Source organism: Maylandia zebra, linkage group LG3 (assembly GCF_041146795.1).
Source record: "Maylandia zebra isolate NMK-2024a linkage group LG3, Mzebra_GT3a, whole genome shotgun sequence".
NCBI lineage: Eukaryota > Metazoa > Chordata > Actinopteri > Cichliformes > Cichlidae > Maylandia > Maylandia zebra.
The window spans coordinates 56,038,427-56,058,703 of NC_135169.1; the positions used below are offsets into that span (position 1 = coordinate 56,038,427).

Here is a 20,277-nt window from a genome sequence, read left to right on the forward strand (position 1 = left end):
GTCACTGTCCTCGGTAGTCATGCGGTAGATAGCATTAGCCGCCTGGCTAACCTCGAAACGGGCGTAGAACCGATTCAGCTCGTTGGTGAATGCAGAGTCGGCGTTGATCGGCGCAGTGTCCCTGGCTTTGTAGTCCGTAATGGTGCGTAGTCCGTGCCACATACTCCGTGTGTCGCCCTGGTGGAAGCGGGACTCCACACGTTCCCGGTACCGGCGTTTGGCATCTCTCACCGCGCGACGCACGCCGTATGAGGCCGCTTTGTAGGCGCTCATATCGCCAGTGGCGAGACCCGCGTTGTAGGAGGCGGTCCTGGCGTTTACTGCAGTGCGGATCGATCTGTCCATCCACGGTTTCTGGTTTGGGAATTCAATTTTTCAATTCAATTTCAATTCAATTCAATTTTATTTATATAGCGCCAAATCACAACAAAAGTCGCCTCAAGGCGCTTCATAGATACAGAGAAAAACCCAACAATCATATGACCCCCTATGAGCAAGCACTTTGGCGACAGTGGGAAGGAAAAACTCCCTTTTAACAGGAAGAAACCTCCGGCAGAACCAGGCTCAGGGAGGGGCGGCCATCTGCTGCGACCGGTTGGGGTGAGAGAAGGAAGACAGGATAAAGACATGCTGTGGAAGAGAGACAGAGGTTAATAACAGATATGATTCAATGCAGAGAGGTCTATTAATACATAGTGAGTGAGAAAGGTGACTGGAAAGGAAAAACTCAATGCATCATGGGAATCCCCCGGCAGCCTACATCTATTGCAGCATAACAAAGGGAGGATTCAGGGTCACCTGGTCCAGCCCTAACTATATGCTTTAGAAAAAAGGAAAGTTTTAAGCCTAATCTTAAAAGTAGAGATAGTGTCTGTCTCCCGAATCCAAACTGGAAGCTGGTTCCACAGAAGAGGGGCCTGAAAACTGAAGGCTCTCCCTCCCATTCTACTTTTAAATACTCTAGGAACAACAAGTAGGCCTGCAGAGCGAGAGCGGAGCGCTCTAATAGGGTGATATGGTACTACAAGGTCATTAAGATAAGATGGGGCCTGATTATTTAAGACCTTGTATGTGAGGAGTAGGATTTTGAATTCAATTCTGGATTTAACAGGAAGCCAATGAAGGGAAGCCAAAACAGGAGAAATATGCTCTCTCTTTCTAGTCCCTGTCAGGACTCTTGCTGCAGCATTTTGGATTAGCTGAAGGCTTTTCAGTGAGTTTTTTGGACATCCTGATAATAATGAATTACAGTAGTCCAGCCTGGAAGTAATAAATGCATGAACTAGTTTTTCAGCGTCACTCTGAGACAGGATATTTCTAATTTTAGAGATGTTGCGCAAATGGAAGAAAGCAGTCTTACATATTTGTTTAATATGTGCGTTGAAGGACATGTCCTGGTCAAAAATGACTCCAAGGTTCCTCACCGCGTTACTGGAGGCCAAGGTAATGCCATCCAGAGTAAGAATCTGATTAGATACCATATTTCTAAGATTTTCAGGGCCGAGTACAATAACCTCAGTTTTATCTGAATTAAGAAGCAGAAAGTTAGCGGCCATCCAGGTCTTTATGTCTTTAAGACATTCCTGCAGTTTAACTAATTGGTGTGTGTTATCTGGCTTCATGGACAGATAGAGCTGGGTGTCATCTGCATAGCAGTGAAAATGTATGCTATGTCTTCTAATGATACTGCCTAAGGGAAGCATGTATAATGTAAACAGAATTGGTCCTAGCACTGAACCCTGTGGAACTCCATAATTAACCTCAGTGTGTGAAGAGGACTCTCCATTTACATGCACGAATTGGAGTCTATTAGATAGATATGATACAAACCACTGCAGCGCAGTACTTGTAATACCTACAGCATGTTCTAATCGCTCTAATAGGATATTATGATCAACAGTATCGAACGCTGCACTGAGGTCTAGCAGGACAAGCACAGAGATGAGTCCACTGTCAGAGGCCATAAGAAGATCATTTGTAACCTTCACTAAAGCTGTTTCTGTGCTGTGCTGAGCTCTGAAACCTGACTGAAACTCTTCAAATAAACCATTCCTCTGCAGATGATCTGTTAGCTGTTTGACAACTACTCTTTCAAGGATTTTTGATATGAAAGGAAGGTTGGAGATTGGCCTATAATTAGCTAAGACTGCTGGGTCTAGAGATGGCTTTTTGAGTAAAGGTTTAACTACAGCCAGCTTGAAGGCCTGTGGTACATAGCCGATTATTAGAGATAGGTTGATCATATTTAAGATCGAAGAATTAATTAATGGCAGGACTTCTTTGAGCAGTTTTGTAGGAATGGGGTCTAAAAGACACGTTGATGGTTTGGAGGAAGTAATTATTGAAGTTAACTCAGAAAGATCAATTGGAGAAAAAGAGTCTAACTTAATATCAATGGTACTAAGAGTAGCTGTAGATAATATTACATCTGTGGGATGATTATTGGTAATTTTTTCTCTAATGATAAAAATTTTATTTGTGAAGAAGTTCATGAAGTCATTACTAGTTAACGTTAAAGGGATGGTTGGCTCAAAAGAGCTCTGACTTTTTGTCAGCCTGGCTACAGTGCTGAAGAGAAACCTAGGGTTGTTCTTATTTTCTTCAATCAGTGATGAATAGTAAGATGTTCTGGCTTTGCGGAGGGCTTTCTTATAAAGCAGCAAACTATTTCTCCAGGCTAAATGATGATCCTCTAGATTTGTGACACGCCATTTCCTCTCCAGATTACGAGTCATCTGCTTTAGGGTACGTGTTTCAGAATTATACCACGGAGTCAGGTACTTCTGATTTGAGGCCTTAGTTTTCACAGGAGCTACAGTATCCAGAGTCGTACGTAGTGAGGAGGTGAAATTATTAACAAGATAATCGACCTCTGTTGGGGTAGCGTTCAGATAGCTGCTTTGCTCTGTGTTGGTACAGGGCATTGGAGATGATAACAGTGGGTGGATTATATTCTTAAACTTAGTTACAGTGCTTTCAGAAAGACATCTACTTTGATAAAGTCTACTCTTCACCGCTGTGTAATCAATTATTGTAAAAGTAAATGTTATCAGGAAATGATCAGACAGGAGAGGGTTTTCAGGAAACACTGTTAAATGTTCAGGTTCGATGCCATATGTTAAAACAAGATCTAGAGTGTGATTAAAGTGGTGGGTGGGTTCTTTTACATTTTGAGAGAAACCAATTGAGTCTAATAACAGATTAAATGCCATGTTGAGGCTGTCATTTTTAGCATCTACATGGATGTTAAAATCACCCACAATAATTATTTTATCTGAGCTCAGAACTAAATTAGATATAAAGTCTGAGAAATCAGACAGAAACTCTGTGTAAGGCCCAGGTGGACGATAGATGATAACAAGTAAGACTGGTTTCTGAGTTTCACAGCTGGGGTGGACAATGTTAAGCATCAGGCTTTCAAATGAATTAAAAGTCTGTCTTGGTCTTTCATTAATTAATAGGCTGGTGTGAAAAATTGCTGCCACACCGCCCCCTCGGCCTGTGCTTCGAGATTTCTGGTAGTTAGAATGGCTCGGGGGTGTTGATTCATTTAAACTAACATAATCATCCTGCTGCAACCAGGTTTCTGTAAGGCAGAGTAAATCAATTTGTTGATCAATTATTAAGTCATGTACTAACAGAGACTTGGAGGAGAGAGACCTAATATTTAATAATCCACATTTCACTGTTTTACTCTTTGGTTCAGATGTGGATACTGTATTGTTCTTTCTTTGTGATTGTTTATGTTTAAGTTGTTTGTTGCTGGTTTTTAGTTTGTTTTTTGTCTTTTTGGAAGCTGACACAGTCTCTATGGAGATGGGTTTTTGGGGGGGTAGCAGGAGGAGAGAAGCTGCAGAGAAGCGTGTAAGACTGCAACTCTGCTTCCTGGTCCCAACTCTGGATAGTCATATTTTGGGGGGTTTAATAAATTTGTCCATATTTCTAGAAATGAGAGCTGCTCCATCCAAAGTGGGATGGATGCCGTCTCTCCTAACAAGACCAGGTTTCCTCCAGAAGGTTTGCCAATTATCTATGAAGCCCACATCGTTTCTGGGACACCACTCAGACAGCCAGCAATTTAAGGAGAACATGCGGCTAAACATGTCACTCCTGGTCTGATTGTGGTGACTCTCGCAGTAGGGATAATCTCCTCCGCTAGCATATTGACGAAGCATACTGCTACTTCCGTAAACTCGTCGATGTCGACTGCGCATGCTCTGAACATGTCCCAGTCTACGTCGTTGAGTGCGTCCTGTAGCGTAGCTTCTGATTGGGCAGTCCACCGTTTTACTTCCCTCGTGGTCACGTCTTCCCTCCGTATGCTTTGTTTATACTGGGGAATGAGGAAGATGGCGTTGTGGTCAGACTTCCCAAAAGCCAGGTGTGAGACAGCTTTGTAGCCCTGCTTGTATGGCGTGTAGCAGTGATCCAAAATCCGATCCCCTCTCGTTGGACACGAGACATGCTGGTAAAAGTTTGGCATGACTTGTCTGAGGTTTGCTTTGTTAAAGTCTCCTGCTACAATGAGGGCTGCGCCCGGGTCCTTGTTTTGAAGCGAGCTCAGCACATCATGTAATTCGGACAAAGCCATACCTATGTCCGCTTGGGGTGGGATGTAGACCACCGTGGCGATGACTGAGTTGAACTCACGGGGCAGATAGAAAGGGCGGCACTTAATGCTCAGGAACTCCAGATGTGGCGAGCAGCCGCTGGAGAGAGTAGAAATGCTCCTGGCATCACACCACTTTCTGTTTACCATGAAACACACTCCTCCACCTTTGGTTTTGTTCGACTCTGCCGTTCTGTCCACGCGGAGCACAAAGAATGAATCCGACGGAGTTACGGCCTGGTCCGGCACGGTGGGGGTCAGCCATGTCTCCGTGAAGCACAGAATGTTGCAGTCCCTCATGTCACGTTGGAAGGTGACCCTTGCTCTTAGGTCATCGAGCTTGTTCTCCATGGATTGTACATTGGCCAGTAGGATACTGGGCAGTGGTGCGCGATGCGCCTGCTGTCTCAGTCTGTTCTTAATACCAGCGCGTTTTTGCCGGCGCTTCTTTGTTCTGCGCCTCGGATGAGCGGCCCGTCCTTTGTTGTTCTCTGCGCCGCGTAGAATCTCTGGCGGCCAGGAAGGGTCAGGTTTAAAAGTGTCCAAGATTAGATGTGCAACCTTGGCACCGATGTTTACAAGTGATCCGCTGTCGTATACTATAAGACTAGAGGATTTTGGGATGTAAACCAGAGCAAAAAAAAAAAAAAACTGGACTCTCATACAGCGAGACTCAAATGCCTTTAAACATCAGCTTATCCTTCTGATCCAAATCCAACACTGAGTTTGTAAAAACATGTTTGTCAATCATTTTGTTTGGTTTCTGAGGAAAATGATTCAATAACTTGCTGCTAATACACAACATTTCATCATATTTCCTCATAAGCCTCTCTCGTCTGACCATTTGATCCCATTTGAATTTGCAATAAAGGATCCACAGAGTTTGGTGACAATAATGACAGTAGATGTTTGTGTGAAAGTGCTGGAAGCAAATGAGTGTGTGATGTTCTTTCAGTGTTGCACTTTGTAGACGCTCCCTGAGCACTGGTCTCACAGCCAGCTGCACATAGAGACCAGTGTTGTTAGTCCAGGTCAGAAGATGACTTGTTGGAATGAAAATGAGCTTGTAGTTTGTCTGCTTTAATAATGTGACTGGAAAAAGGTGTTGGACTTCAAATATGTCCATTTCTTTCACACTTCACCTTTAAAAGTGAAGCCTTGTGGTTCCTGGAAGGAAAAACACGACTTTTTTAAGTCTTTGTCCTGTTTTTATGATAAATGTACGACTTTAATGTGAAACATTCAGAGTTTTTTCTCTTGTTGTGTTTGTTTGAAGCTGCTTCCTGTTGGCTTCAGCTGTTTGGAGTTTCCATTTTCTAAACTTCTACATTCTGAACCTTCTTCAGCTCTGAACAGATGATGAAACACTGAATGATTTCAAGCTCACACTTTGTCTAATAAACTTACATCTTTCATTCTTTATACAGATTGTGGGGCTGTGGTTTGTCAGAGATCAGCTGTGATTATCTGGCAGCAGCACTGAAGTCCAACCCCTCCCATCTGAGACAGCTGGATCTGAGCAGGAACTACAACCTGCAGGATTCAGGAGTGAAGCATCTGTGTGGTTTCCTGGAGAGTCCAGGATGTGGACTTGAAACTCTGGGGTCAGTCAGCATGTTTTAGTTGTGCTGAGATGAATATGATGTGAAAGTTGTGCTGACACTAAACTGCAGACATCAGGCTGATATTATACTGATCCACACTGAGGATCTTCATGGTAAAGTCTGTTTTCTTCTTCTCTGGTTTAGTCCATTGACTGCAGCAGAACAATGTTCACATTTCAAACAGTGAGACTCAACGTATGGCCCGCGGCCCACACGCGGCCTGCCCACCTTCCCTGATTCAGAGAGAGGGGACCCTGATTAACTGTGTAGTGTTCTTCCTCACAGTTCTAAGTATCAGACACAACAATGAATAATCCACAGCTGACTGTCTTTAGCAGGTCAAAGGTCATGGCACACAGCAGACAGTGGGAAATATTATAACTCTGATCATTTATCAGCACATATCCATATGTATAAAAACAAAGCTGACACTGTGAGACTTGATCAGAGGTGTGATCATCACAGCAGAGGCCTTTGTGTCAAAGTCACTGAGGATCAAACAGAAACACATGAAGCAGATTTTCCTGTTCTGGCTTTTTATAGCAGATAACCTTCAAAATATTCTGCAGTCCATCAAAAACTGAAGCAAACCATGAATCAACATGTGAACATGAGCTGATGCTGCTGAAGGGAAGCAAAGTTACAGAGGTTTGATTACAGACACAGCTGAGAGTTTGTAATCTGTCATCATTTTAAAAGGTTTACATTTCTTCAGTATTGAACAGCAGAAATGAGGCTTTGTTTTGGGAGGCCGACAGCAGTGAACACAACAGCAGACTGGTGCGTAATAAGCAGTGAATAATGCAGGAAACAGATTTTTGAAGGTAAACTGTTCTTGAAGTACACTGAGAGAGAGAGAGCTGTGCAGGAAGTAAACGTCAAAGTCAGAGAGAATTCATGACGATGTTCATCAAACGTAAAGCGTAGTTTGGATCTTCTTCTGCTGCTGGTTCACTCAGTTTTGGTTGGAGACAGATGAAACCTGCAGCTTCAGGATCTGTGAGCTGTCCACTTTCAGCCCCGACGGCGTGTCCGTGTACGTGCCGTCGAGTGAACGATCCACGCTCTGTGTTTCCATCTTTGTGTGTTTAGCTGCTCTCATTTACTGTTTTATCTGTTTGCTTGTTGTTGAAATACTTTTGGGAGCTTTAACCTGAGATTCTGGCAAAATACATTTATATTAAAAATCGATTCAGGATTGAATGAATCAACATCGCTTTATTCAAATTAAAACCATTTAAATAGGAAAATCCATTTTTTTACACCCGCCTCTAATGCTGGGTAATGTCAGCTGGTCCATGTGCAGCTGGCTGTGAGGCTCAGGGAGCGTCTACAAAGTGCAACACTGAAAGTTTGTTTGGTTTCTGAGGAAAATGATTCAATAACTTGCTGCTAATACACAACATTTCATCATATTTCCTCATAACCCTCTTTTGTCTGACCATTTGATCCCATTTGAATTTGCAATAAAGGATCCATAGAGTTTGGTGACAATAATGACAGTAGATGTTTGTGTGAAAGTGCTGGAAGCAAATGAGTGTGTGATGTTCTTTCAGTGTTGCACTTTGTAGATGCTCCCTGAGCACTGGTCTCACAGCCAGCTGCACATAGAGACCAGTGTTGTTAGTCCAGGTCAGAAGATGACTTGTTGGAATGAAAATGAGCTTGTAGTTTGTCTGCTTTAATAATGTGACTGGAAAAAGGTGTTGGACTTCAAATATGTCCATTTCTTTCACACTTCACCTTTAAAAGTGAAGCCTTGTGGTTCCTGGAAGGAAAAACACGACTTTTTCAAGTCTTTGTCCTGTTTTTATGATAAATGTACGACTTTAATGTGAAACATTCAGAGTTTTTTCTCTTGTTGTGTTTGTTTGAAGCTGCTTCCTGTTGGCTTCAGCTGTTTGGAGTTTCCATTTTCTAAACTTCTACATTCTGAACCTTCTTCAGCTCTGAACAGATGATGAAACACTGAATGATTTCAAGCTCACACTTTGTCTAATAAACTTACATCTTTCATTCTTTATACAGATTGTGGGGCTGTGGTTTGTCAGAGATCAGCTGTCATTATCTGGCAGCAGCACTGAAGTCCAACCCCTCCCATCTGAGACAGCTGGAGCTGTACGGAAACAAGCTGAAGGATCCAGATGTGAAGCAGCTGTCTGATCTTCAGCAGAGTCCAGACTACAGACTGGAGACTCTGGTGTAAGTAGAGTGATGGAGTGAGTGGGTGGTGCTGTCAGCAGTATTGTACTAAACACAGTCAGTATGAAACAAAGATCCAGTGTTTCCTGTAAAGCTGCAGCTTCTCAGTGAAGCTGTGAGAGGAGAATGGTGACAGGCTTCAGGATTGGACACAAACACTTCCTGTTTCTGACCTTCACCATAGTAACAGCTGACACGCTCTGATCAAACACTGTCAACAGCCAATCAGCTCTCTGAACAAAGCAGCACACAGACCAATGACTGCATTCATTTCCAAGTTTAAAGCAGTGAAGAACACAGTCTGTAGGTGAGGAAGAATTTAGTGAGAGCAGATGTTTGGATGGAATTCCTCCAGTTAACAGCTGGAACTGTCCATCTGGATTGTTGGGCTTGTTGTTGGGGTTCCTACAGAGCTCAGAGTGGACACACCAAGGTTCTTCTAATGAATGAAAGTCCAAACTCAAACTAGGAGGGAAAAACATTTTCATCAACTTCAATAAAAATCCAAAGATTAGAAAAAGTGAAGCAACAATGAGTCCTAGTACAGTCCCAGCACTGAAGTCCCTGCTGCTCTTTATACTGGATGTGCTGCATCACTGACTGACAGCTGATGAAGAGTCTCTGGAAACACTCGTTTATCTCCTCTGCTCTTCCTTCTTCTCTCTGCAGGTGGAGGCGATGGTAAACAGGACGGTGTGTGTGCTGAGAGAGGAGGAGCTGTGTCCTGATGATCCAGAGAGGTTGAAGCAGCAGCAGCTTGTGTGTAGAGACGCTCTGACTGGGCCATGTTACTGGGAGGTGGAGAGGAGAGCTTCATCCAGCAGTGACTGACAGAGGAATGAGAAGAAGTGCAGATGACTGTCAGTGCTGCAGAGTGAACTGCTCTGAGAACAGCTCCACTGTCAGACACAATGTAGAGTCCAGCATCATCCCTGTGTGTCCCTCTGGATCTGACAGAGGATCATCAGTGTATCTGGACTGCTCTGCTGCTGCTCTGTCCTTCTACAGTCTCTGCACAGTCTCTGTCTGACTCTGGCTTCAGACCCTCCTGGATCAAACTCACCTGGAAAGACTTTCAAACATCACTCAATAGATTTGAATACAGAATATATTTGATATATACTGTAGATGTACTGTAGAGTTGCAGTTTGTCACTTGTAAATACAGTCTGTGAGCAGCTGTGAGCTGAAAGATCTTTCTAGAAACAGGAAATGTTTTCACTCTTCTGTTGCTTTTTCATATATTTCCACAACATTAATATTGATCCCACCTGTCTCACCTGTTTCATGCTTTTATACATAATAACAGGACACGTGTGATCTGAGCGCTGCTCTGGTTGCTGTGCTGCACGTCTTCATTTAGATAACAGAGACATCTAGTGGTTCAGAGGGAGAACTGCAGGAGGTGGAGCTGTGTTTTAGCGTGGAAAACTTTTTATCTTTTAGGCGCAGATACAAATATGACAAGTATCAGTGTGAGATACAAAAGGTCACATCAGTCAGCAGAGGGAACAGTGATCACACAGCAATGTAAGAATAGAAACATAACAGTGAATCTGGACATGTATACAGAGGGAAGCAAACAAACAGGATGTAACACTACATTAAAGCCACAAATGGGAAGAAAACAAACACAAAGGAAAATATATTTGATCTCAGGAATCCAAATCAGATGCTTTAGAGCAGGGGTCGGCAACCCTGGGCACGCGTGTCACAGCTGCCACGTGAAGGGTTAACTGATGGCACGACCATAGCTGGACTGGCCATCGGGCATACTGATGGTGATTATTCGTTTTTATGGACCGATGATGTTTTTTTTATTTTTTTGTAACGGTATAAACGATGGAAGGTGGTGGATTGGCCGGATGCTGGTCGATGTGTAAAAATAACTCAGTTGTTTGGTGGTGGCTATGGTGGAGCTTCCACAGAGGCAGCAGGTGGATGAGGGAAAGGGGAGGCAGGAGGAGCAGAGACCCGAGGCGGCCGCCGGTGTTCCAGATCAACTGGCGTTTAGATCAACTGGCGTTGGTCGAACAGATGTGTGGCAGTCTTGCGTTTCAGGAGCTGCTACCGACAAACCAGCAAAAAAACGCCAAATGTGTCACCTGTGACACTTGTGAGGTTGTCTCAAACACACTCCGTCAGTCTTGATGCTGTTGAACAACAAAATGTTTAAAAATGTGGCGAGTTTACCTGGTGATATCCTCATGCGCGACGCGATCGCAAAAACAGCAAACAAGTAACACCACGCCGATGTTGTTCACAGGACAGCAAGAGTAAACGATCGGGAGACCCTTGTCGTCGTTATCGTTCCACTCGCACGGTTTATTTCACCGAATTCAGCGTTTTTGCTCCACAACTAAAGCGAGCAGTTTGCTCTGTGCACTAACATGGAGTCGAGTCAACCAGCGCCACCTCTGGCCAAGTGCCACAGCCTACAGCCAGATCAACCTGTGACACACATCTGCACCACGTTTGAATTCGTTTCATGCACAACACATTTGTACCTTTCAATTGTGTCTGTCTGTGAATCATGCAAATAAACCTTTGAAATGAATGAAATGATATCATATATTCCTTATTGGCCTACATTTGTACAAAATTCCAAATTATATACACAAAGTCATAGAAATCACCACTCCAATTGGTCATCATGATTTTGATATTCTCTTTTCCCATAACAATGAAATACACCTTGGACAAATATGACACATCGATATTTCATTAGTGTCGTCACATCACATCCTGTAAGCATCATCTGCCTGTGTCCTTTCCCTGGAAATTAATATTTCCAGCCAATATAGGCAATCCATCAACATGGCTGGAGAGTTGGTAGTTATATATAAAGTCAGTGACTCAGGTGTGTCGCTTGGTTTGTCATCTGTTTGTGAGACTGGAGGAGACGCAATCTTTTGTTTTAAATCTTAGTTAGGAAGATTCCTGTTTTAAAACAAGCACGTATTGTGAGAAATGCAAGAAGTACATCTGCAGAAAGTACACAGTTACATTCTGTCCATCATGTGGACAAAATTGAAAATGTTGAGCATTGAAAAACTGAGAACGTTGGGCAAGTTCAAAAGAAATGTGTTTGTAAGAACGAAAAACCAAATTGTTCCTAAAATAGTTATGGAAAGTCTAACTGTTGTATGTCTGTGTTCTACATGTTTATCTGATGGGAAATAAAGTTGCTATTGTTTCATTGCAGTTTTTGAACAATTCTGAGTGGATTTACACAGTACGGATCTAAATGACCCGCAACAAAATCAATGTCATTTTTTTGTTCTTCAACATAATACAAGGGTTCATTTCCAAAACTTGCCTATGATCTTCAATTTGTAGCAGATCCACTATCACACAGCAGCTAGAGCAGTTTCAAATGGAGGTCAGTCCACTGCTGCCATCTGTGGCCAAATACCATAGCCCACTACTAGATTAACTTGTGACACATCTGCACCTGCAGCTATGATCACATTGAGTAGAGGCTGAGTGGCTGCACTTACCCCTGGTACATTCAAATCTACCCACAAACATGTTGAAAGATGCAATGGCAGCAATGTGGATTGTCAACACTAAAAACAATCAGTAAGCAAAGACAACAGGGATCACTTTTTACTGTTTATTTAGCACCCACAACATTTGTAGTCGCCTTCTGCACAGGGAAAGTCCACACACACTGTGTGGTACCACTTTCCACAGAAGGTGCATTCAGTCTGCAAGATTGAATGAGATTGTCAGAGTCATTGTCTGACTGTTTATTACTATTCACCTGCGGTACATTCACAGTAACTGCCATCTCCTTACAAATGTTTATTAGATTAACCACACTTATACAGACTGTATATAACAACCAACTCTAAAATGTTTTTTCTCAGAGAAAAGACACAGACAGACTACGCTAACGACATGTGATGTTACAACACTAGTGAAATATTGGTGTCATTTCATTCTTTTCAAAGGTTCATTTGCATGACGCACAAACAGACACAACTGAAAGGTACAAATGTGTTGTGCAAGAAACGAAATCAAACGTGGTGCAGATGTGTGTCACAGGTTGATCTGATGTTTCGGCGCCTCCGCGCTTTGTGTTTACGCCCTTTTTGCGCTGATTCTGATGTTGCGGCGGCTCCACGCTTTGTGTTTACGCCCCTTTTTGAGCTGATTCTGAAGCTGCAGGTTTGATCTCTCTCCAAACAATATTGAGTAAACCAGCAGCAAAAGAAGCTCCAAACTACGCTTCACATAAACATCGTCATGAATTCCCTCTGATTGTTTTGCTGCCACCAGGATAAAATCACACTTCATGCACAGCTCTCTCTCTCTCTCTCTCTCTCTCTGTACTTCAAGAACAGTTTCCTGTTTTCTGCATTATTCGCTTGCTTGTTACGCACAAGTCTACCGTTCTTACAGCCTGTCGGCCGCTGTTTTTTTTTTCTTTTACTTACTTCTGAAAACAAAGCCTCGTTTCTGCCGTTCAATACTGAACAAATTTAAACTTTTTAAAATGATGCAAAATTGCAAAATGCTCAGCTGTGTCTGTAATCAAACCTCTGTAACTTTGCTCTGCTTCACGTCAGCAGCATCAGGTCATGTTCATATGTTCATTAATGGTTTTCTTTTGTTTTTGATGTACTGCAGAATATTTGTATAAAATCCCAGGCCAGGAAAACCTTCATGTTTTTCTGTTTGATCCTCAGCTACTTTGACACAAAGGCATCTGCTGTGACGCTCACACCTTTGATAAAGTCTGGCAAGTGTCAGATTTCTTTTTATAGATATAAAAATATAGAAATGTACTGATGCATGTAGTAACTGTTAGCTTTAACTGTACAAGGCTTGTTAGACATAATGAAACACACCGTACAGATTTCTGGATGTTAGACTATAATTTTTATAATGATTATTAATCTTGAGTCTAAAAAGTCAGTCGAGTATATCCAGGATATCTTTCTGTTAACTGGATTCACTGACCCTAACACTGGGACCAGGATAAGCGGTCGCATGAAGCTGGTTATCAGCTGACAATCTTATTATTTAATTAATTTAATTAAGTTATTTAATTTTTCTAATTTTTCCTCCACATTTCCCCTGAAATGAAGGGATTGTGTTAAACATGCTTTAGTTCCTCACATTCTTCTGCATCTCTTTGTTCAACCCCCTGAATTAAAGCTGAAAGTCTGCACTTCAAACACATCTGAGTTGTTGCATTTAAAATTGATTTTAGTGTATGTACAGAACCAAAATCAGAAACTAAGTTCTCTCTGTCCAGATATTTATGGACCTAACTGTATAATCTATACAGCACGTAAAAAATGCTGTAAATAAAGAAGTCTGTGAAAATGTGGCACTTAAGGTCAATTTAAACTGAAGTGATATAATCTTCTCCCCACAGTTTGAGTTTGTATTGTCTCAGCTGCAGACAGACTATGATATTAATATTATTAGTTATTAATATTATTAGTTATAAAGGACACCTTCCTGCCTTTAGTCTTATTCATGATGATTATTAGTCGTCTTCTAATGTCCACAAGTCTGTATGATGTGTTTCATAGTTTCTAACAAGCCTTTTAAACTTAAGTTACTGCATTGCTGAAACACCAACATCTGCTTATTGAACAAAACAAAAACAACCAAAAGACCACACATCTGATTTCATTTTTATTTTAATAGACTTCCAAAGATTATACCAGATAACTGGCCTCACAATATAATTGAATAAACATGTTTAAAAACGATAACCTAATCCTGTCTTGACAGGCTGAGCTCTTCAGTATCCACCAACAGCATCGTCATGCTGAGTCAGACGTTTCTGCTCCTGCTGGAAATACTCTTCCTCTTTCCACATTGTACCAAATGTTTTTAAATGTTAGTTTCAATTTAAAATTAAAGATTAAAAAAGTGTAACACATATAAACATCAGATAATTAAGACAAGCGAATGGTTCAGTTCCACATGTGCTCCGCTGACACATTAAACTTCAGTAAAATGATGCAGTTATGAAACAACTTTAATCTAAAACAAACTGATTTGCTCAGGAGCAAAAACAGTGAAGTCAGTGACTGTAAGTGAGTGAGCTGTGCTGGTGACTGGATATCAGATTTCCAGTCATTAGAGCAGATAAGTGGCAGAACTATATTACTGATTTAATTTAAATGCAAATAGCCCAAATCCTGATTAAAGCATCAGGTTCACTTATAAAGTATTCTGTAGTTATCTTAGTGTCCATCGCCCTTCCCAACATGGGAATAAAGCAGCTGTGAGAGAATTAAACATGAATGAATCAATGGTACGGAAGTGGAGGAAGCAAGAAGAATGAGCTGAGTAAAGTTTGACTCATGCGACATTTTTGTTTCGCTTAATGCGCCTTATAATCCAGTGAGCCTCATGGTCTGTAAAATATGGTGCATTTGCAAATTATGTGCACAATATTGGAACTAAACTATTTTATATTGACAAACAGCGGCCCGCATTAAACTGTGACTGTCACCAGGTAATGTGGGCGTGTTTGCTGAATAAGCAGCAGGTGTTAAACAGCTGACAGGTGAACAGGATGCATGCAGGTAAACTCGAGGGCCCTTCGAGCTGATCGGTGGTGTCGTGAGGAGAATTTCAGCTCATTATTCATGTTACAGAAACACAGAGGTACGAGACCAGGCAGAAGACTTTCTGATTATTTGTTTTTAGTTAAAATAATTCCATTGTTGTCTAGTGATGGTGTGGTAAAGCTCTGTGAATGTGTCCAATTTTTCCGGCTTTGTTGCTTCACCCAAAGGCAGATCACACAAAGTTTAACTGCTTATTATGAAGAACTGACATCTGCTGGTCATTTAATGTTCAGCAGCACTGCTGTGAGAATACCTGTAGGACACATACCAGTGGATATGTGAGCACATGCACAGCTGCAGGGCTAGAAGGGCCCAAATGAATTAAATAAATAGATTCTTAAATAATTAATTAAATGTGTTATTAATTGATTAATTACATTTATTTAAGAATCATTAAATTTTTAATTAATTTATTGTAAATGTTGGAAATGAAATTATTTGGCATTAAATCAATGATGTATGTATTTAATAAGTATTTTGAACTTAGATTCCTGTCAACTCACAATCGACACAAACACAGTGAACACAAAGCTCCAACTGTCTGACAACAACAGGAAGGTGACACATGTGGAGGAGCTTCAGTCACATCCTGATCATCCAGACAGATTTGATGTTTGTGAACAGCTGCTGTGTAGAGATGGTCTGACTGGTCGCTGTTACTGGGAGGTCGAGTGGACGAGGAGGGCTCGGATATCAGTGAGTTACAGAGGAATCAAAAGGAAAGGAAGGAGTGATGAGTGTGTGTTTGGTGGAAATGATCAGTCCTGGAGTCTTTGCTGCTCTGATCATTATTCCTCTGTGTGGCACAATAACAGAGAAACACCCATCTCCTCCTCCTCCTCCTCCTCCTCCTCTGTCTCTAACAGAGTAGCAGTGTGTGTGGACTGTCCTGCTGGCACTCTGTCCTTCTACAGAGTCTCCTCTGACTCTCTGATCCACCTCCACACCTTCCACACCACATTCACTGAACCTCTTTATCCTGGATTTGGGTTCTGGGATCCATCGACTGGTTTCATGAAGGGTATTTCAGACTTTTTTGGCACACTTAGGTATGAATTGACTCTTTGTAGTTAGTCTTACCTGTTAGAGAAACAGTTCAGTCTGTTCATGTCTGTGTCTTTCACTCAGAAACACATGATGAGATTCATGGATTCAGTCAGTTGATGTTTTAAACTAAATGATTCACAAATTATTATTCAGCACAAGTTTGGTGAGCAGCAGGGCTCATCCTGCTTTTTGTTTTTGTGCATTATAATGATGAAATAACTTTGTCATGTCTGTGGTGGCCTTTGGAGAATTAAACCATCCTGTAGAAACTAGATATAAATGTCATATTTTCCAACATTGATATTTTTCTGTGTTTCAGACGACAATGAAAAGATAAAGAACAGTCTGTAAATCACAAGTTATCAATTCAAATGATTATTAAAGCCACAAGAGAAGCTTCCTGTTATTTGTTCCACTCACCTGGTCATGTGATCCAGCTGTGCAGCCAATCATAACTGCCATCACTTTCTACTTTGATATTTCCATGGTGAATGGACTGATTCTTGTTTAACACGTTCATACTCTGATGGATGCATCGGAGAGGGTTAGTGTCTTGCTCAAGGATACTTTGTGTGCCAGCTGGAGCAGTCAGGGATTGAACCACCAACCTTCTGATCATTAGATGCCTTGCTCTGTCTCCTGAGCTACAGCCATCATCAAAGCTCTTTCTTAAATCCTCTCTGAGAGGAGCTCAAACACGAGGAAGAGACGAAAGTGAGGGAAGAGAGTGGACTCATTAGTAAAATGAAAAACAGCCAGCGTTGATGTTTAAGACAAGTGAGGTAACAGAAACACTATATATAGCAGCGGTCACCATGGCAACATCAATGTCGGTTGCTACGTATTGTACTGATCCTGATCTGTGAGCCTCATATCAGGATATGCTGTTGTTTGTATTTGTTTGCATTGTTACCATTTTTGTGTCTTTTTTAACAAACTACTTTTATCTTGCCATCGTTTGTCAGAGAGTCAAACTACATTCGGTTCATCTTTCTACAATAAAAACATTTCTTCATCTTAATTATTGTATGTGCAGAGTTGTAGTTACTCACAGTGACCACTGGAGGCGTGTGATCCTGATAGTTTCCCTGGAACCGTCCAGTTCATCCACATGAATGAAGCTGTTGGTGATTAACGCTCATCTGTACAACTTTAACAACAATATCAAACATTTAATCGCTCTGCAAACAGCTTGTCTGATGTATAAACTGTGTCTTAAAGGATCAAAGTAAATGTCACATTGAAAGCAGATTTCACTGTAATGTCCTCTGTTTGAAATATTCCAAATATAATCTGACTTGGTAATGATTTACTCATATATTGTCCACGCAGACTAAAGCAGTAGGAGATGAGATGAAAACAATTAGAAGAATCTTTACTCTTTAATGTCACAAATTCCTCTTTGTATGTAACATAACAACATACATGATACAGCTGCAGCAACTGAGGCGAGGAGAGAGGCAGCAACAAGAAAACTGGAAGAAGGAGACCAACAACACCACCTGTGGAAATCTTTCCCCAATCAAGCGTCATCATATCAGCATTTCATCAAAAGCACACATGCTCCGACCTGACAATGCAGAGCTGTGGCAAAATCATTGAAATCATTTATGAAACAAATGAGTGCATCAAAAATAAGAGTGGAGCTGCAATGAAAGAGAAGTGAACTTTCTTCAGTCAACACAAAGTTTTCCCTGACAGGTGACATTTAATTAAAGTGACTTTATCACCACACACACATTCAGAGGCAGTCTACAGGAGCAGAGCTGCAGCTATTCAGCAAATGTCTCCCTGCAATCCTCACTGCAACACCTACATGTGAAAATGAAACCACCTCTACTGTTCACACATGAAACGTCGTGTGAAGAACCAGTTTTCCTCAGATCTCTGTTTTAGTAACTCTGAAGTCTGAACTTTGGATTTTTGCATCCTGTTTGTACTGATAACTGTCAGTGGATGATTTTGATCCCAAAGAAATCTTTAACACACATGTAGTGATGGGACGTGTGCACTGAAACAATGGTTAGGAAACAGAAATCGCCTGAGAATCTGCTCATGTTTAAGATTTCTTCTTTACAAACATTTTCTATGGCTGTTCCCAGTATGACCAGTGATACAAAGCATGGGAAATGGGGATTAGTTCATTCAGACAAATACACTTTTTCAAATGTAAAAATAAAGAAATGAATCAATAAAATAAAAAGTCAAAGAAATAAAAAATAAGGGTCTGAGGCGTCTGTCTCACTGTATCCATGGCAACAATTTACTTCCTGTTCCTTCATATCAGAACCACATCTTTGAAATCAAAACATTTAAGATTCAAATTCAACCACAGATGTGTTCAATTAGATATTAAATGAAGCAGTGCAATGTTTTTATCACTATCCAAGTTTGAACTCTAAGTAGAAGATTTAAAAAAGCAACACACACACACACACACACACACACACACACACACACACACACACACACACACACACACACACAGTATGCAGACATGATTTAGGTGATGATAACATAACGACTGCACAGACCCGTGGGATGATTCATGTCCTTTTTCTTACTCTATGCAATGATGAACTTCTTGCTTCAGGACCTTCTTGATGAATTTGTTTTCTAATCCACAGTTTTCTACCTGATCTGTGTGTTTGAAGTAAAATGTGTTGCTTAAAATGTAAAAGTTAAACAGACAGAAAGCATCAACGTGGACTTCAATCAGTGTTTTGTGTTCATACAGGTCAGCTGTTGCACACAGAGCTCCTGGATTTACACTGTGCCCTGGTTCCTGTGTTTCTGTATGTAGTTTAGTCTAAAGTGGATCCTCCTCATGTACAGACTGAATTATCTGTTCAACAATCAGCATTTCTGATTCATGGATTTCATTTGTTTTTGCTAGTTTTGACTGAGATTTCAACATATCTGTGGTGGCATCTGTTCAGTGTTATGGAAGTTTTACAGCACTAATCTCACTTCACTCTGTAACATAACAGTGAACAATATTACTATTAGAAAGATTATTAGAGAAGCCACAATCAGATGATCCCCTATGAGGTGTCCTTGGTTATAGTGTGAAGTCATCTGAGGGGAGAGAGAAGAAAGAAACACTTCAGTGTTAATGAAAAAGTCATCAGTCTTCTTATGGGAAGAGACCTCCACCAGACCAAGACAGATAACCATCCAACACGTTCTCATCCCAAAACCTAACAGACCGATGCCATGTGACAAATCGATGCCATGTGACAAACCGATGCCATGTGACAAATCGATGCCATGTGACAAATCGATGCCATGTGACAAACCGATGCCATGTGACAAATCGATACCTTTCGGTCTCCCTCTCTCTCTCTTGTGCTCCTGCTCCTGCCAAAAGCAAAGCAAAGCATCCACCCTTTTCTTACCGGCGTCGTGAATTGTTTGTCAACATCTACTCATCCTAACGTTGGTCCAGTCTTTGTCTCAGTGTCAAGTCAGTCAACACTTTAGTCCACATGGTCAGTCCAGTCACAGTCCAGTCACACACATCATGCACACACATTCACACTAGATCTTGCTGATAGTGGAGCCTCACGCACAAAGCATCAGAGTCTCCACCCTCATCAATATGAGCTCATTTATTTGTTCTTTCTTTTGTTTTTAGAAAAAGAGTTCTTTATGATCTTGGACTGGATTGACTCGCTGCAATCCTTTAGACAGGAACTCGCAGGTTCCCACAGGTGACCTTTTCCTCAGCCCATTGTAATCTGGAAAAGCTCACCTTATATTTGCTCTCACAACAATGTTTTACAGCGCTGTTAATTCAATCTTGCAGGCCTGCTTAGAACAAAGAAGGAGGAAAAGAGAGCTGATTATTAGCTCATCAGAGCACAAAACATCATCACCAAAGGGGGCGACACCTGACAGTTTTCTCTAAGTGCACTGTTACAGAAATAATGAGCCGCTCCTCGACATGTCCATGTTTAGTAAAACTCCCTCTATTGAAATAAGAAAACAAGCCAAAGCTAACTGACAGAATGAACCCATCACTAAAACAACGACCCCAAAAATCTTCATCACAGAAAAGTTTTGCTTACTAATCGAACAATATGTTGTGGGAATTAGAACTTTCCGGGTCATAAAGCTTTTGCCCGACTCTTGGCTTAACTAATACTGACATAGTCTGAAATCAGACTTAAAGTCACTCCCTCTGTTCATTTAGGATAAATGTATCTATATCT

The 20,277-nt window shown here is 41.3% G+C and overlaps 1 protein-coding gene and 1 long non-coding RNA gene across 2 annotated transcripts in view; both read left to right on the plus strand.

The window, feature by feature from the left end:
- Positions 1-20,277, plus strand: part of LOC143416814 (protein NLRC3-like) — a 233,180-nt gene that overhangs the window by 168,120 nt on the left and 44,783 nt on the right. Inside the window, exon 11 of the mRNA XM_076882437.1 lies at positions 6,037-6,213. Coding sequence (XP_076738552.1) covers positions 6,037-6,213 — 177 coding nt within the window. The remainder of the gene's footprint in view (positions 1-6,036; positions 6,214-20,277) is intronic.
- On the plus strand, positions 7,966-10,976 carry LOC143416590 (uncharacterized). Its single transcript, XR_013096984.1, has 2 exons — positions 7,966-8,415; positions 9,085-10,976. It is a non-coding gene; the product is annotated as an uncharacterized LOC143416590 (long non-coding RNA).